Source organism: Lissotriton vulgaris, chromosome 1_1 (assembly GCF_964263255.1).
Source record: "Lissotriton vulgaris chromosome 1_1, aLisVul1.2, whole genome shotgun sequence".
NCBI lineage: Eukaryota > Metazoa > Chordata > Amphibia > Caudata > Salamandridae > Lissotriton > Lissotriton vulgaris.
This window is the reverse complement of record NC_141685.1, coordinates 1,098,945,551-1,098,964,361: the sequence shown is the minus strand read 5'-3', so window position 1 is coordinate 1,098,964,361 and position 18,811 is coordinate 1,098,945,551. Positions and strand designations below refer to the sequence as shown.

At 42.6% G+C, this 18,811-nt stretch overlaps 1 protein-coding gene across 3 annotated transcripts in view; it reads left to right on the top strand.

The window, feature by feature from the left end:
- The window catches only part of LOC147748673 (uncharacterized), a 106,050-nt gene that overhangs the window by 40,150 nt on the left and 47,089 nt on the right, over positions 1–18,811 (top strand). For 2 of the 3 annotated variants that reach the window (XM_086963540.1, XM_086963542.1), the window contains exons 4-5: positions 3,075–3,200; positions 17,736–17,840. In XM_086963540.1, coding sequence (XP_086819666.1) covers positions 3,075–3,200; positions 17,736–17,840 — 231 coding nt within the window. The remainder of the gene's footprint in view (positions 1–3,074; positions 3,201–17,735; positions 17,841–18,811) is intronic. The other variant, XM_086963546.1, reaches the window with a different exon arrangement.

Here is an 18,811-nt window from a genome sequence, read left to right as displayed (position 1 = left end):
CCAGGAACAAAGAATAACTATAGCTCAGGAACGCAGGAAACAAGGTAGCACTGCAGGCAGTGCTAGTTCAGGAGACGGGAAACTGCTGCAGTTCAGGAGCAAGAAATAGCTGAAGCCCAGGAACAGGCACAAGGAATGGCTAGAGCTCAGGAATCAAGGAACAAGGATTAACTATAGCTCAGCAATCAAGGATCGGTCTACCCTCAAATGGATGACAATATTACTGCCTTTTTGACTTTATAATTTGTGTACCCTTGCTGCATGATTCTAGCTGCCTTGACTTTGGTAAATCTCTGCAGAGCAGTTTTGAGGGCTGTTATTATGCTGATGAAACCCGTATTTCACAGGTAATCGCGAAATATTTCCCATAGTTCATGGTTCTCTGTGAAATATGGGTTTTTATACCAGTGCATTTTGTGAAATAAAAGCACCCACACACGTTATATGTAATATCCTGGTGTGTAATATTTATTATAATATATTGTCAATGGTAACATTTCAAAAAATATATTATCAAAAGAATTAATGCTGTTAAAAAAAGTAAGTTTCTCTGTTAGTATATTTTTTTTTAAATAAGGAAAAGTACAGGAATTAGACTGCCTTTTGATTGGCTCCTTACTGTCAATCATGATCACTACACTTGACAGTATAGGCAGTTAAAAACAGGATACAGTTACACTACAATGTTAGCTGCAGATAAGCACTTCTGCTCTACTACAATGATAATGTTTTAAGTGAGTATTATTTTGTTGTATATAGCTAGCACTACAGACATCAAAGCAGAAATATACATATATCTGTTACATAATATTGGAAATATATATATCAAATGCAAATTAATTTTTTCACAAACAAAAAACTAAATTTGGCTAAATACTAATAGGATAAAAAAATAAATACAGACGAAAATGTCCAAAAATCTAAGGGCATAATTACAAGTTTGGCGGTGTGGGAGTGGGGTGACATGCCACCTCCCTGCTCCCACACTGCCAAAGTCCACCGCCGCCCGCCCGCCAGATTACAAGTTGTAATCCGGGCGTGCAGTCCTGCTGCGGCTAGCCCAAGGTGCTGCCTTTCAAAGGCTCATAGAGGAGCCTTAGAAAGGCAGTGCTGTAGGACAGCCACAGCTCGTTCTAGCACGCATCGACTGTAAAGTCCATGCCTTGCTTGAACTGCGGGTGCAGAAAGAAAAGGGGGTACACCATGTGCCCCCCTGCATGCACCCCTGTGCACTGAGGCACCAGGTGGTCCTGTAGGGCACCCAAAGTTTCCTCACCACCACCCTTTTCATGGCGGACTCACCGTCATCAAAAGGAGGGCAGTGAGAAAACTTATAATATGCTTGGAGGTGCCGCAGCGGCACCCCCAAGCATATTGTGGCCTCGGGCCACAGCGCCATCACCAGTGATCGTGGATCCTTGGTGGTTGCAGCTGTTCTCTGGCTGTCCGACTGTCATACTTGTAATACGCAGTCAGACTGCTGGTGCAGCAGTCCCCGACTGCCACCGCAACTCAACCACGTGTTTGGCGGTCCCAGGGACCGCCAAATTCATAATCTAGCCTTAAGATCATAAAACTGGTTCAATATTTATAAATCATCATGTAACATAGCCTGGCAGTTCAGTCTGTTTTCTGTAGCCTGGGAAGTATGTTCATTCATTAAGTTAAGTGTTTGATCTCTTGACAGCAAATAAATATGAAATTCCAGCTAACAAATTTGGTGTCTATGCACTAATTAAATTCGTATTATAAAGAGTTCACCTGTATAGTGACGCCCATCGACCAATTACACAGGATTAAGTGCTGTAGCTCTGTCAAATGACTCTACTCTGCGTTTAACTTCCAGTACACCAACAGAGGGTTCTGTAAGGCACTTTTTCTCTTTATGATCCAAGTGACCTAGATAAAAATATGTACGTTAATTTGCCACATGCTTTAACACTCGTATAGCCCATTATCTGCCAGCTGAATCCAGCTGTACACAGTACTGTTGTACAAAAGTTAAATTAATAATATTATCTACCACATTCTCCATCATGTTCTTCTTACATTCTGAATATACATTTATTACACCGATCAATAAAGATAGAATCGACACTGATGCTAATTTTGAGGACTTTACTGTGTGCAAAACAATAAACAAATAATCTAAAATCATCACTATTCAGAAAGCATAAACTCGGTTCATTCGTGAGTTAAAATGAATTATGAAAGTCCTTCAGTCTCTGATACAGGGCCTATTGTGGTATATCAGCCAGGGATATGCATGGGCGTAGCTTGGTCATTATTATTGGGAGGGGTAGTGGGCGTCATGCTGGCATATAATGATTGAATACATAGTACGGCAAGCAGGGCTCATGAGAGGGGCTTAAGTGGCAGTGAAAAGAGAGAGGAATACTGATTAGTACGAGTACTAAGTCAGAGAAACACAATATTTTGTCAAATAACCTTCCTTAGGACTTTCAAAACAGGGATGAGAGATGGTTCGTACACATACAAAAACTCGAGGTGAAATCCGACAGACACCTCACCATATCCGACTAAAAGCACCTGTCCCCAACTATTCATAAAAAAATACATTTATTATCGGGGTGTAACATCCCAAATACCTCGCTGAACTTATGCGCCCGGGGATATGGTTGGTATTTTGGCTACTGTATTCGGTGTTGACGGCAGTTTTCTTCACGCGAGGGGTATTTAACTTAATTCTATAACATGCCGTGATGTGTTCCTGGTTATGTACGTCACTGAAATTATACTAGTAAAGAATTCCTTCTAGATCCCTCTTTTGGCTTCCTGCTTATTTTTATAATTTATTAGGAATTGGTGGACTGTTTAGGTTGAGAAGCAGGATTTACCTTCACTGGCGTTGGTCATTATAATTGTACAAATGCTTCTTAAATCCATTATTGATAAACTAATCGACTTGATAGACAGAAATTAGTTCTTTCTAATACTAGGCTAGTTTAGTTTCAGACGATCCAATGGGTTACCATAGCAAACACCTATCTTTTTTCGGTGAGACTCTCATTTTCAAATTCTAACGTATGGTGTATTTATCACTGTATTTGCAGCAAAAACCGACAATGAAGATATCAATTTTGAGGGTTTTCTGCGGATTAACCACATAGAAGATACGAAGGACCAAAGAGGGCAGGATCCAGGGATTCATAGCCCAGACACTCAATATCCGCCCTCCCGTAAGTAGAGAAGCTTACAGTATAGCTTTGAATGGGTCGGTCTCCAATCCAAGAGCCAGGCGGAAATCTCAATTGTCTTACACTAAATTGCTTCTATCTATCTGTTTTCCAATGTGCTATGTACCTATCTTCTGTCTCTAACTTTATTAGCTCTCCCACTGCTCTTTCTACTAACCTTTGGGTGCAATAAGTCTGTCACAATCAAAACATGACAAATGTACAGATTAGTACAGTTCTACAGCAAGGATTAGAAACTCCATGTAAAGGTATATATCATAATTGCAGTCTGATTTATCCAGGCATAAATTAGATCAGAGAAGCCTGTGCATACCTTACCTATGTTGAATGCACACCGTAAAATCACATACAGGCTGTACTATATATGTCGAACTGAAGAGCTTTTGGCAAGGAATATCAGATAAGAACAGATTTAGACTAGTAATCAGAAGCACACCATAAAGACTATTATCATTGTACGCAGATTCATCATCCACACTCCGGTATTGTAAGGCAGGGAAGGCAATGGGCCTCCTTTACCTGTGTCAGACGGAGGCAGTGATATTGCATGTACTCTGTGCATTAACCCCTTCGAGGCTGATGACGAGCTGGGCTCGTCATGGTGTAGCCTCCTCAAACACTGATGACGAGCCCAGCTCGTCATGAACAATGGGTTTTTTAAAAAGTCAGCATACAAGCAGAAGTAGAGCAGCGCGCATGTGGTTAAAGAAGGAGAAGAATGGCTTGTGGCCAATCCTAAAGCCAGATAATGAGGGGTGAGGGAAGAAGGGGAGCCAGGCAGAAGGGCCAGATTTGATGCATGTATGACTGTGTGTGTCTGCTCCTCACTTCTCCTTTTTTCGCCTCCCATCATAGCTCCCACTTCTTCACACCATAGTTTTGTGCTGAGACTCACTTCCCTTTCGTAAGCATGCATGTGCCATCCATCCCTCTTTTGGGCATTAACATATAAAGCGATTAATGTATCTCATTGAAAAGAGCTGTACATGCTATGTTGCAGAACATCAGTGTAGACCCACTGTGTTGGTGATCTCTACAGTTGGTCAGCTCCCATATTCATAATCATAGTTACTCTCTTTCCTATATCTGTCTTGTCTCCTTGATCTCCTTTTTTGTTTACATTCTTGTTTTGCTATTTATCAGAACCTTCTACTGTGCTTTAAGGACATATCTTGCCTCCGTTTCTTTAAAAACAAATAAGTACATCTTGGATGTGTTGGCATGTGCTTATGCTTGCTGTCTGTGGTTTTAAGGGCTCGTGACATTGCTTTCAGTGTGCTCCTCTATTTATTGGCCCTTTGCAAGCATTTTGGTACCCATACTATTCAATGTTCTCAGTTTAATGAATACATATGTTTGTGCTTGTAGGGTGGGGGTGTCTTGAGGGAAAGAGGGCTGCCACTCAGCCATTGTGAAATCCTCATAGTTCCTGTTTCTGAGTCAAGGTTTATAATCTTTGTGTAAAGGGAATGGTGATCTAAAAGCACATTTAAAAGTAGCATGAGGTCTTCCTGAGATCCATGAGACAGTCTTTGGCCAGAGCCAAGCAGTACTAACACAGACAGCTACCTCATGATGAACAAACGTGTCCAGCACTTCTTCCTGTGTTTTTTAAATTGTTGCTTTTATGATTTAAAATTGCACCTTATGGGTAGTGCCTAAGGTTGTCTCATGCAACCAATGCTTGTGTAGATGTTTTCAGATTCAAGGCACAAGCACAAATGCCAATAGAACCACTGCCCAGCTCAAAACCGAAAAAGTATAACATCCAATTATGTGTATAAATGGGAAGTGTTCTACCATAATTAAGTTGATGTTCAAAGCTAAGTACAAACCAAAAAGAGAAATACATTTCAGCATGCATACTGAAAACAAGGAGGACCTTCAGGACTGTGCAGTCCCTGGGTATTCGTGGTGTAGGTATCTGAAGCCACTTCTGCTGCAGTTAACAGGACTCCCACTCCTAGCGGTGCACAGAATAGTCCTGTGAGGCATCAATTGCACCATATGGCTGGTTGTACTGGTGTCTCGCAGTGGGATAAACTGTGGGCAGACATACTGTTCTAGTCAAAGAGGAGTGGCGTGAGGGAAGCAAACAAAGCTTGATAGATGGGGACACCCCACCCAAAAAAAAAAAAAAATATGTAATAAATCAATTCATCAAAAATACCATAAGTCTAAAACAAAATAACATGTGTCTAAGAAAAAACATAAAGTAGGTAGTGTATGCAGAGATCTGCCAATACATCCCCTGATTAGGCACTCCAAAGATGATCAATGAGTTGATTCATAAACTTATTCAACTTTCGATGCTTTTATTTAGCAAAAATGTGTTAAATTAGATATTGATTGCATATCAATTGGCGACATATACTCCATACAGGTAATTCTATGAACAATCATCTCCAATGCATTTCGGGCGAGGGCCCTTGATCACGGAGCGCTGTGGAGGAAGGCGAAATGGACTAAGGTAAGTGGGGGTGCTGTAGGTCAAAATGCCGGTCTTACTAGTGCTCTAACGGTGGTGGTGCTACAACAGGAACTGCGGATAAGTACTTAGGTGCTCGTTGTGCTAAGTGGGGGTAAGGGTTGTGATAAGGACGTTAACGCGTGTGATTCATAGAAGCGCGTTTAACAGACAGCGTGCTAATTGGCGTGCAGCAGCAGGAGCAAAGACTTACTTCATAGTACCGGGAGGTAAAGCATACCGTCCATATGCTTGTAAGCTGTGATACGCGGGGTGCCGGCGGGTGTGCGCTGGTAAATATCACTAAGAATTGTGACGTGGGGTAGAGGATAGAAATAAACGAAGGACTGATACACGGAAGGTGCGGTGGCGGCCATCTTAAAGTGTAGTGAAAGTAAACGTGTGGGAGACACTGAAGGATAAAGGGAAGGGAACCAATGTAAATAAACAGTTACTTTGTTGCATAAACATAATCATAAACAATGAATAATATGAGGGTATTATAGATAACAGCTGTATTCGATGCGGTCATTAAGACCGTGTGGCTTCAGGGTCTGTAGTCGATAGATCCATTCAAGTTCACGTTTTAGCAAAAGTTTATTGTTGTCAATGCCTTCACGTTTGGTGAGAATTTCAAGTACTATGTATTTGAGTTGTGCTATGGTGTGGCGAGCCTCAGCGAAATGCATCGCACTATTGGATTTTTCAGCTTTCAACCTGATGTTCGATTTATGCTTGTTAAGACGAGTTTTGATTTTGCGTTCAGTTTTACCGATGTACAACTTCCCACAGGGGCATTTCAATGCATAAATCAGGTTCATGGAATTGCAAGTGGCGTCAACTTGAAGCTTAATGTTGTGCCCTTTCATCGGATGCTGGATGTGATTGCCTTTAATGACACTATTGCAATGGTTGCAATTGAGACAAGGTTTGGTTCCACGGTGTTGTATGGTAGTTTCTGTGGGTTTAGAGAGGATCTCTTTGATGTTCCTGCTTCTCGTATGAGCAAAGATTGGAGGTTTTGCAAAGATGCCCTGGAAGTCAGGTTCAATTTGTAAGATGGGCCAATGTCTCCATATGATATTTTTGTATGCAGGGCTAGCGGTGGAGAATTTAGAAACTAATACCATACGTTGATCTATCTCCTTTTCGGATTTCAAGAGACTGTCTTTTCTAGTGATTTGATCAACTCGAGTTTGGGCTTCATTTAAAGTGAACTCGGGGTATCCTCTGTTGCGGAACCGTTCACGCATTTCATTGATGCGCGCTGTGTATGTGTGTTCATCAGAGACAATGCGCTTCACGCGCAGCATTTGTGAAAATGGCAGGTGTTGCTTCAAGGACCCTTGGTGGAAGCTAGAAAAATGCAAGGTGTTATTACGATCGGTGTTCTTCCTGTGTAAATCGGTAATTAATCCCTCTGGTGTGATCTTGATGAGAACGTCAAGGAAAGAGATTTCAATGTCACTGATGTGCCATGTAAGTTTTATTCTGGGATCCTTTGAATTGACTTCTGTTAGTAACTGATTCAATGAATCTTTGGTGTCAGACCACATAAAAAACAGATCATCTATGTACCTGACGTACATTTTTGCGTGATTTTTGAACTTGTCATGGGTGTATATGTACTGGTTTTCAAAGTTCTCCATGTATACATTCGCATACGTTGGGGCAGCGCAGTTTCCCATCGCCATTCCGGATAGCTGTAGGAACCATTGATTGTCTAGCTTGAAGTAACTGTGGTAGAGAATGAAAATCATCAGTTCCATAAGGAAGGCCTGCATGGGTGTGTTGATCTCGCTGTTGAGCAAAATCTGTTCAATGGCTTCGATGCCCCCAAGGTGTGGTATCGATGTGTAGAGCGAACTAACATCTGCGGTGCAGAGGATCAGTGGTTGTGTGGTTGGAACTTCGATGGTTGATAATTTCACTAGGAAGTCAGTGGTATCTTTGATGTAGCTAGTTGTTTTGACAATGAGAGGTTGTAGGTACTTATCAAGCAGTTTACCTGTTGTCTCATGTATGGACCCCTTTGTGGACACGATCGGTCTGAACGGTGGATCCGTTAAGTTCTTGTGTATTTTAGGACACATGTGAATGGTGGGACTTCGTGGATGTTCAAGTAGCAAAGAGTTTTTAGTCCGTTCTTCAATTGTACCTGCCTGATGGGCTCGGTTCACGATCTCTCTAAGGAGGTTCTGAAACTCCAGTGTAGGATTTTTATCAAGTGCCATATAGGTCGTGGTATCTTGTATGTTTTCCAATAATTTTTGTGTGTACATGCTGGAATTCAGAATCACTAGCGCGCCTCCCTTGTCAGCTTTGGTACACTTGATTTTAGGGTTGTTAGCCAGAGATTTGAGCGTGTCCCGGTCTTTGTTGGTGAGGTTGTAAATTCTCCTAGGAGCTTTAAAGTTGATCTTCTGGAAGTCATTACGCACTAATGTTTCGAATAAATCGATGCATTTGTGACTGCACGGGGCTTGATAAGTGCTAGGAGGTCATAAGCCTCTGAGTTCATCCTCTCTTGTATCGGTTGTCTTGGTTGTAACTGGTAATACATTGTAAAAAAAGTGCCTTAGTCTGAGTTTTCTAGTGAACTTGAAGGTACTGACCTCCAGTTCCAGCAGGTTAGTAGTTGTGGTTGGGATAAACGATGTGCCACGTTCAAGTAAGTTCATTTCGTACTTGGAGACATGAGTATCTGAGATATTGATGACTAGACTGTCTTTTTTGGTTTCAGGTCCTTTTTGGCTACCGTGCTCCGGGTATTCGGAGGGCTCTTTTCTTTTTCTTTTGGCCTGGCTCCGCCTGAGTCTTTGAGTTCGCTGGTGTCCACCTCTAAAAAATGACCTGTTGGTGTTTGTTCTTGGCTGGTGGTTGATGTACTTGCTCTTTCAGTGTTAGGGGTAGGTTTGGTGCCGGTGGTGGGTTTTCTGGATGTGCGGCTAGTGGAGTCGGAGTCAGAAGACGATGTATCCGTTTGGGTATTGAATGGTTTATTACGTCGCCTTTGGGCGTAGATGTCGGCCCAAGAGTAGACTTCATCAAGCTTGTAATCAAGCGTGTCCCGGCGGAACTTTCTGATTTTACGCTCGTTTATTTCTTTCTGATGTCTGTCAAGTGTGGTTTTGATGTCTTCTAGGGTTGATGTATGGTATTAGTTTCTAAATTCTCCACCGCTAGCCCTGCATACAAAAATATCATATGGAGACATTGGCCCATCTTACAAATTGAACCTGACTTCCAGGGCATCTTTGCAAAACCTCCAATCTTTGCTCATACGAGAAGCAGGAACATCAAAGAGATCCTCTCTAAACCCACAGAAACTACCATACAACACTGTGGAACCAAACCTTGTCTCAATTGCAACCATTGCAATAGTGTCATTAAAGGCAATCACATCCAGCATCCGATGAAAGGGCACAACATTAAGCTTCAAGTTGACGCCACTTGCGATTCCATGAACCTGATTTATGCATTGAAATGCCCCTGTGGGAAGTTGTACATCGGTAAAACTGAACGCAAAATCAAAACTCGTCTTAACAAGCATAAATCGAACATCAGGTTGAAAGCTGAAAAATCCAATAGTGCGATGCATTTCGCTGAGGCTCGCCACACCATAGCACAACTCAAATACATAGTACTTGAAATTCTCACCAAACGTGAAGGCATTGACAACAATAAACTTTTGCTAAAACGTGAACTTGAATGGATCTATCGACTACAGACCCTGAAGCCACACGGTCTTAATGACCGCATCGAATACAGCTGTTATCTATAATACCCTCATATTATTCATTGTTTATGATTATGTTTATGCAACAAAGTAACTGTTTATTTACATTGGTTCCCTTCCCTTTATCCTTCAGTGTCTCCCACACGTTTACTTTCACTACACTTTAAGATGGCCGCCACCGCACCTTCCGTGTATCAGTCCTTCGTTTATTTCTATCCTCTACCCCACGTCACAATTCTTAGTGATATTTACCAGCGCACACCCGCCGGCACCCCGCGTATCACAGCTTACAAGCATATGGACGGTATGCTTTACCTCCCGGTACTATGAAGTAAGTATTTGCTCCTGCTGCTGCACGCCAATTAGCACGCTGTCTGTTAAACGCGCTTCTATGAATCACACGCGTTAACGTCCTTATCACAACCCTTACCCCCACTTAGCACAACGAGCACCTAAGTACTTATCTGCAGTTCCTGTTGTAGCACCACCACCGTTAGAGCACTAGTAAGACCGGCATTTTGACCTACAGCACCCCCACTTACCTTAGTCCATTTCGCCTTCCTCCACAGCGCTCTGTGATCAAGGGCCCCCGCCCGAAATGCATTGGAGATGATTGTTCATAGAATTACCTGTATGGAGTATATGTCGCCAATTGATATGCAATCAATATCTAATTGAACACATTTTTGCTAAATAAAAGCATCGAAAGTTGAATAAGTTTATGAATCAACTCATTGATTATCTTTGGAGTGCCTAATCAGGGGATGTATTGGCAGATCTCTGCATACACTACCTACTCGATGATTTAACGGTGTTTGGACGGATAACACCACCTTGACAGAGCACCCAGAACTTTACGTTGAAACGATTAAAACCTACATTGAACTTACGCAGTGCACCACCCATTTTCCATTTAAGAAAAAACATAGCCATTAAAGTACTTGTGAATGTCTAGAGCATTACTGAGCTTTTACTTTTGCCAACTTGCCACTTTGGTTGCTGGATGAAAGGTCAGACTTGTAGAAACCAGTTCCATTCCACTTGACTCTATTAAATTATCCAGTATTAGGGTATCTTTCATAGATTCACATACTTGAATCATTCCCCGTCGTTGAGTTGGGAGTCCCCGGAACATTTATAATGGTAATGTCACATTAGACATAGAAGGTAACAAGCCTAAGGCCTTATATTTAGTAACATACCTGTGTCAGATTTTCTACCGCACGTTGTGCTAAGGGAGTCTCCACTGAGCTCTGCTCAGTTTTTCTCTTCCTATCTTCAAATTTTCCTTGTCTATAGATTGTGCTTGGATTCAATGTATTTTTCATTTTTAATTACCTTTGTCTGAGTGAAGTTCTCAAATTTCCTCATGTCAGACACACCTAAAAAATACCTTTTTAGGCCCTGTGATACCTGCAGAAAAGAAAAGGCTTCCATTGATGACCCTAATGAAAACTGCCTTTCCTGCATTTGTCCTGATCACAAGCCAAAGGATTGCAAGGTATGTTGCACTTTCTCTTCAAAAACTTTCAAGGACCATGAGGGGAGACTGTTAATTTGGCTGCAGAGGCTTAACAACAGGGAGGACCCTGTATCTTCTAAGGGATGGTTCCTCAAGTCTCTCCTCAAAGACGCCTCAGAAAAGACCTCCGGATGCATCGCCAGGTCATTCCTCACAGCAACCACCAAAGAAAACGCACATACATTATTCAGAGGTTACTAAAAAGCAAGATCTGCCTTCCAGGGCGTCTCTTTCTCCTCAGGATTTGACTTCTGCCAGAAAATACCTTCAGAGATCTGCTTCAGACCCCTCTACTCCTCCAGTGAAGGTGAAGCATACTTTTAACAAGCCTTCTCCAGCCCCGTCGATGGCCAGCTCACAGACGGTGGTACCAACGACGAAGAAAAGACCTCCACTTACTGTCGTCGGAGTAACTTTGTTGACGACAACCGTCGCCACAGTCTCGTCGTTGGCTATTTCGCCGTCGACGACGTCTACATCGACGAGTCAAGCACCTTTGTCGTTGACGATTAAAATAATCAGGAAGTCTTCGACAACGACCAGTCCGTCGACAAAGATGACACCAAGTACTTCGTCGATGGTGTTGCCAGCGTCAACGAGTCTACCGTTGGCGGCCCTTCGTCGATAATTTCTCCTACTACATCGTCAACGGCCTTGACAGCGAAAGTTCCATTGTCGACAAGAGTTTTTCTCATCTACACCGGTTACTGGGACTTTGATACCAATGCCCGTCGACAGTTCCTCGACGACGGTATGCGTACCGACGACCACCTCGTCGACGACACCAAAAACTAAAGCAATACAATAATTTTTACGTCAGAAATTTCAGAAAGACAGATTGACCCTCTCACTAACATCTCCCAGTAGGGTCCAAACCTTATTACCAACTCATCTTTTAGATGATGAAGATGACTCAGACCTAGACAGCATGTTTGGGGCGGCACAAAGCCCATCAGAGTTAAATTTCAAATATGAAGAAGACTCTGATGACGAACAGTTCTATGAGGAACAAATGTACTATCCTGAACAATGACATCCTCAACAACAGTGAGAGATGGTTTGTCTTCCTTCTGCTCTGATAGCGGACCTACAATTTATGCTATCGGACTACAAGAGGTTCCCTACGTCCGCACTGTCTCCTGTACCAGCGCTCTGCCTCCTGTGGTGCAAGTTCATCCTCCACCCCTTCCAATACCCCAAGTGCCAGTACAGTTCCTTCAATCTTCAGACGAAGATGAGGAAGACCAACAAGAGGAAGGGGAAATCCAGGACACACCATCACTACCAGACGAATGGGATGATTATATTATTCCTCCACCAGCGTCACCATCTCCGCCTCAAGTAGACTCTCCTCCAGAAGATATTAGAGGATTTCATAATCTCTTGTAAAGAGCAGCCAGACGTTTCGAGCTTCCAATGCCTTCTCACCAACAAGACTGTTTCCTTTATGATTTTAATGAACCTTTTAAAAAGTATGTCAGGGCTAAGCCCATTATTGACTACCTTTGGGTTCAGGGCATTAAAATAATGAGAAACCCTGCCATAGTTCCTCCAGTCTTACCAAGGCTCGACAATAAGTCAAAGCCGCTGACGACCCTCCAGCCTGTCTCGCAGGTCACCCCAGACCTGATTTTTATGATTGCCCATGTGATACAATGCAGGTCAAAGAACCCTTCGACTCCACTTTCAGCACCCCTCAGATAAGGAGGCTGGATAATATCGGCAAACGTTTTTCCACTATTTCGGCTTTGACAGTCAGAGCGTCCAATTCCTTAGCGCTACTGGGGCACTACAACAGGCAGATATGGTCAGACATCGCTTCTTACCTCAACGATCTTCCTCAAGACACCAAAGAGGAGGCAAGGAATGTTTTGCTGAAGGGCAAACGCTTCGCTTCAGAGATTATTGACTGTGCAAAGGATATTGCTTCCGCTGGCGTCCGTCAGCTAGCTGGGGCTAAAGGCTACAACATTCAGGCCTGAGGTGCACTAGATATGCCCTACGATGTACAAGAGCTATTCGGGAAGCATATTGATGAAGCCCTTCAAGGGATTAAAAAAGACACTGATCCAGCCACTGCTTTGGACACCCTCCAGTATAAAAGAGCCCCTTTTCGCAGTGCACAGGGTAAAAGCCAGCCATCATACATGGGGAGGTTACCAGCAGAATAGGTACCCTTCCTATACTTCCTCTAGCCAGCAATACAGGGCGCAGTTCGCCCAGAGACAACAGCCTGTGCCTGCCTATAATAAATCTTCCCTTTGAGGGAAAGCTAGACGACAAAGGATTCTGCAAGGCATCAACTTCTTCACTGCCCCCCAAAGTAGAAGGCAAAATATCCCACTATTTCGAAAATTGGAAACAAACTACAACAGATCGCTGGGTCCTACAACTAATTCAATTTGGCCACTCCCTAGAATTTATACAGCCACCTCCACCAACACCTCCTCAACTTCTGATTCAGACATTTGCGCCTGTTACAGTTGGAAATAACCTCAATGATCGAAAAGGAGCAATAGAGCGCGTCCCTTTTCCTCAGAGAGGAAAAGGCTTCTATTCCCACTTCTTTTTAGTGCACAAAAAGAAAAACAAGTGGAGGCTAATTTTAGATTTACAAAATGTAAACAAATTCCTCAAGAAACAGTCATTCCTCATGGTCACCATTCAGGAAGTCATGCAGCTTCTCAATGGAGGTGACTACATGGTTTCCTTGGACCTCCAAGACGCCTATGTCCATATACCAAGTCACAAGAGACACAAAACATTTCTGATGTTTACTGTAGCCGGCAGGCATTATCAATTCTGAGTTTTACCTTTCGGGCTCAAATCGGCCCCATGCATTTTTACAGATTCTAGATACGGTCCTGAAGAGGGCCTATCCAATGGAGGAAAGACAACGAAAACTCTAGCATACCTCATACAAAGAAGAAAGTCTCTTTTGGTGTGCCTGTACAAATCTCTGCTAGGCATGATGTTCTCTTGCACTCTTCTAGTTCCACATTGCCGTCTACACATGCATTCTCTTCAGTAAATTGAACCATCAATGACATAATCGAAGTGACTCCACCACTGACTGCCTCTCTAACTTGGTGGACTCATCCTCACCATCTGTCTCAAAGCTTACCTTTCCTTCCACAAGCCTCTCCTCTGTTGATGGCAACAGATACTTCTCTGGAAAGTTGAGGAGCCTTCCTACACGAACTTCAAATCAGTGGCAAGTGGCCACCTTCTCCGCGGAATCTACACATAAATCTCTTGGGCGTTCTTACCCAGGATACAAAACTCACTAGTGCTTGTCAGGACAGACAATACTACGACAATGCACTATCTAAACAAACAGGGAGGAACTCTATTTCTTTCCCTTCCACAAGATTCTCAACGAATTTAGAACTGGGCAATTCAACACAGGATCTTGTTGAGAGCGGAGTACGTACCAGGAAAAGAAAATATTATAGATCATTCACTAAGCAGATTAAGGACAACCTGCCACGAGTGGGTGTTGAACCAAAGTAACCCGAACAAAATCTTCTTGCAGTGGGGTGAAACAGCAATAGACCTTTTTGCCTCAAGCAGCAACGCCAAATTCCAACGCTTCACAAGCTGGCATCCCCAACAGGGATCTCTGGGGAATGCGTTTTCAATAGCTCGGTCCGTCGTATTTGCCTACGCCTTTCCACCAATTCCTCTCCTTCCCAGGGTTCTAAAGAAAATGAAGGCAGAACCTTGCAAGCTAATTCTAATAGCTCCAGCGTGGACTCGCCAACATTGTTTCACTGAGCTTCATCTCCTGTCCTTACAGCCACCGATTCCCCTGGAGCCGTTTCCCTCTCTTCTAACGATGAACCAGGGACATGTTCAGCACCCGGATCCAGGCTCTCTCAGATTATCGGCTTGACTCTTGAGTTCCAGGTATTTCGAGACCTGAACATTCCTCAAGACTGCAGGAAGATTTTGTTTTGTGCTAGAGCCGACAGTACCAACAGAACTTATTCTATAAAACGGAAAAGGTTCTGTGTCTGATGTGGATCTGCTAAGGTGCATCCCCTCAAATCATCTCCGGAGGAAGTCTTGCCATATCTCCTCCACCTAGCGAATTCAGGTCTGGCTCATACTGCGATCAAAGTTCACTTGCCTGCAATTTTCGGTTTTCGAAGATTTTCCAAAGGGTCTTCTTTGTGGTCAAACAGACTGATAAAACAGTTTCTTAAAGGTCTTTTCCTCCTGCAAAATCTCCACCTCTAACGTGGCAACTCAACATGGTACTTGCTCAACTTATGAAGCACCCGTTTGAGCCAATACATAGAGCTGACTTAAAATTCCTTTCTCGGAAAACTGCTCTTCTTTTAGCCCTTGCATCTGCAAGAAGATTTAGCGAACTTCAAGCTTTTACGATACAAAAACCATTCATTCAATTTAAGAACGATAGAGTGGTCCTTCGTACCAACCCAAAATGTATACTTAAAAGTCCCTTCGAACTTTAATCTTAATGAACCAATTGTTTTAAAATCCTTCTTTCCAAATCTACAAATGGCAGCTGAACAAGCCTTAGATTCTTTGAACTTGTAGTGTTGCCTTAAGCTTTATCTAGACAGAACAAAATCCTTCTGCACGTCTATTCAGCTTTTTGTAGCTTACAGCTTACCCAGAAAAGGGTTTCCCTTAACAAAACATGGCATATCTAGATGGATCTCTAGTGCAAGCTGGTCAACCTCTACAATCAAGAGTTCGTGCCCATTCTACTACGGCAATATCTATGCCTATGGCGTTGTTTCCTGGCGTGCCCCTCTAAGACATTTGTTGGGCAGCAACCTGGAAAACGCTGCATACATTCACCAAGCATTATAGCTTGGGTTCCAAATTGATGAAGGATGTTGCGGTGGGACAGGCAGTGCTCAGACATCTATTTCAATAAGGTAAGCCTTCCTTCCATCCCACCAACCTGTCAAATGCACATTTCTCTGTTATTTTCTATTGATTATGCCAATATTGGAATCTATGTTTGGCTATTTTGTAATTATATGCATAATTCAAGTATTTGCATGCATGTTTTTGTATTTCATTCTCAGGAAATAGTTGTTGACTATTCAGTTATGAATGGATTATGTATATGACGAATTGTGCTCATTACTGCTATTTATTCTGATTCAAGCATGTGAGTCTTTGAAAGATACCTTAATACTGGATAAGAAATGAGTTACTTACCTGTAAATGCAGTTATCCAGTATTAGTATCTTTCATAGATTAACAATACACACGGAGAGGTGGAGGGTCATAGGGAAAATTTTAAGACCAGCCCAGGTTTCCTTCCCCAAACAAAATATGAACAACACAACAAAACCCGGGGTCTGAAAGCTAAAAAGTTATTAAGGCTAGCTCACTACACTCTCTCAACAGTAGAGTGTTGTCCTGTAAACTTCTGGATAAACCATGAAGATTAAGGAACTCAAGAAATGATAGAAGAGAAACTATTGAGAGTGATATGTGGTAGGGAACAGCTTTTCATGATGTCCGAATAACCATCAACTATTCACGATGATCAGTATTATCATTTGGTCAAACGGCTCAACAGGTAAGTGTATTTCTTGATAAATAGAGTACACCGTCCCAACAGGTACTCAGCCGAATACCACCCACATTCACTCTAGATAATCCAGCGGGCAACTGACATGTGAAAAGATGAAAGCAGTGCACAAAAAATGGATAAAGTGGTGAGTAAAATAGGATCGTGTGCCTTTTCACAAAAAACTTTATTAAACACAGACACACCTCCTAACTAAAAACAGAACAGTGCAAACAGCAGTTTGAAAAAATAACTGCCAAAGAGAGCCGACATATTTCAGCCAAACGGGCTATAAGTCCCTAGGCTTTCTTCAGGGCTTCTGCTTTACTAAATTGCTACTGCTTATATTCGTGATTGGATAGTGCAAATTATAAATACAACAACTGATTGTATGTTATCCATCAATGTAATAACAAGCTTAAATTAAAAAACTGTGTATACAACCAGTGAAAAACCTGATCCTCCACGTCAAGGTATGCAGATGGCATCCAGCTTGACCGGGGACTGGACCTCACCTCACCTGGACCGTGCTCAGGATATTTGAGGCCCCGCTCTGTCCGTCAGTGCCTCAGGACTTCTCTGAGTTCCTTAAACTTCATGGTTTATCCAGAAGTTTACAGGACAACACTCTACTGTTGAGAGAGTGTAGTGAGCTAGCCTTAATAACTTGTTGGCTTTTAGACCCCGGTTTTGTTGTGTTGTTCATCTTTCATAGATTCACATGCTTGGTAGGACTCACTTAATGCTCTCAGTTGTACCTCTGGTTACGCAAGGTTCTTAAGAAAATCTAAGGGTCTAGAGTTCCCTCCAGTAAGGTTCTAGAGGGTGGTATCAGCTGATTGTTTGTTCTCTTAAGTTTGGTCCTTTTAAATAAGGACTCAGATATGTTACTAAATGTAAGGCCTTAGGCCTGTAACCTTCTATGTCTAATGTGACATTACCATTATAAATGTACCGGGGACTCCCATCTCGACCTCGGGGAATCATTCAAGCATGTGACTTTATAAAAGATACCAATACTGGATAACTGCAGTTACAGGTAAGTAACTCATTTCTTTCTTGTGTTCCAAGATGTACATCTTCTTTACTGCTTTAAAATAGACCATACTTTGCAGATTTCTTGTGACGTAAAGTCTGACATCCAGCGTGCACCCCAGAAGTGTGTTGTATTAGATGCAGTGCAGTGCCTGTGGAACCTCTGGTATATGTTGACATTGTTTGTTATGCAGGGTGTCACACAGATGCCTTATTACTGAACAAGCACGATGAGAAGGCATACTGCAGATCTCACTATAACAGAGAAAAAAATGCAATCCCTAGCCATCCTGGCACAGGTGAGTAAACTCATGTTAAAAAAAATAAAGCACTAGAATAAAAAAAGATCATGCAGTAGTTCGCTCATTTTTTATGTATCTCTCCAGTGGCAGAGATTTTGTAGCTTTTTTCTACTACGAATAGTGTCTCGTTGCAGACGAAAATAGCAACGCGCCATCCCTCCTCTTTCTGTGTTAGGAGTGGGCGCTGAGGAATAAAACAGTTCAGCTGTTTTATTCTTTCCTTCTTTCCTTTGCTTTCCTTCTATTTCTGAACATTCCCATCATAAACTTACAGTAATAGCTTCACCTGAATGCCTGTGCCTGAGGGGGTCCTTTGGCGATTCTCTTGCACTGATCCTTTGAAAGGCGTTAGATGGTAATGGAACACAGAGTTATCTGGTTCCCCTACCAAGCCTTAATTTATCTCTCCCACCTTTATCTTTATCTCAATTTCTCCAATGGTCTCCCTGTCTGTATCTTTCTCTTCTACTTCTTCATTTCCTCATCTGTCAGCTTGTCTCCCCCCGTTTCTCTACTGCTTTGTCTGCCTCTATCCCTTCATCTTCCTATCACTCAGTAGCTTTGTGCCTCTATCTCTGTTCCTCTGAATCTCCATTATTTCTCTGTGTTGTCTATTTTCACGGTTTGTTGTGTCAGGATGTTTCTTGTTGTTGGGGTGGGTAAGGGAAACTATCTACTACATTTTGGGCCAGGTGTAGGTGATTCCTATTTACCGACTCTTAATTCGGTATTTAAGAGTCGGAAAATAGGAAGGGGGGAGATGTAGGTAATTCCCATGAAGCCCATAGGAATCAATGGGCAATACCGAGTCGGTATTTACCGAATCGGTAAATACCGAATCCTGCAAGGATGCAGGGGGTGTCACTTTGACACCCTCTAGCACCCCAATTCCGAACTTGTGTGCCATGTGGCACACAGACATGCCCTAAGGTCATGTCTGTGTGTCACATTGCACAGGTGTGCATGCA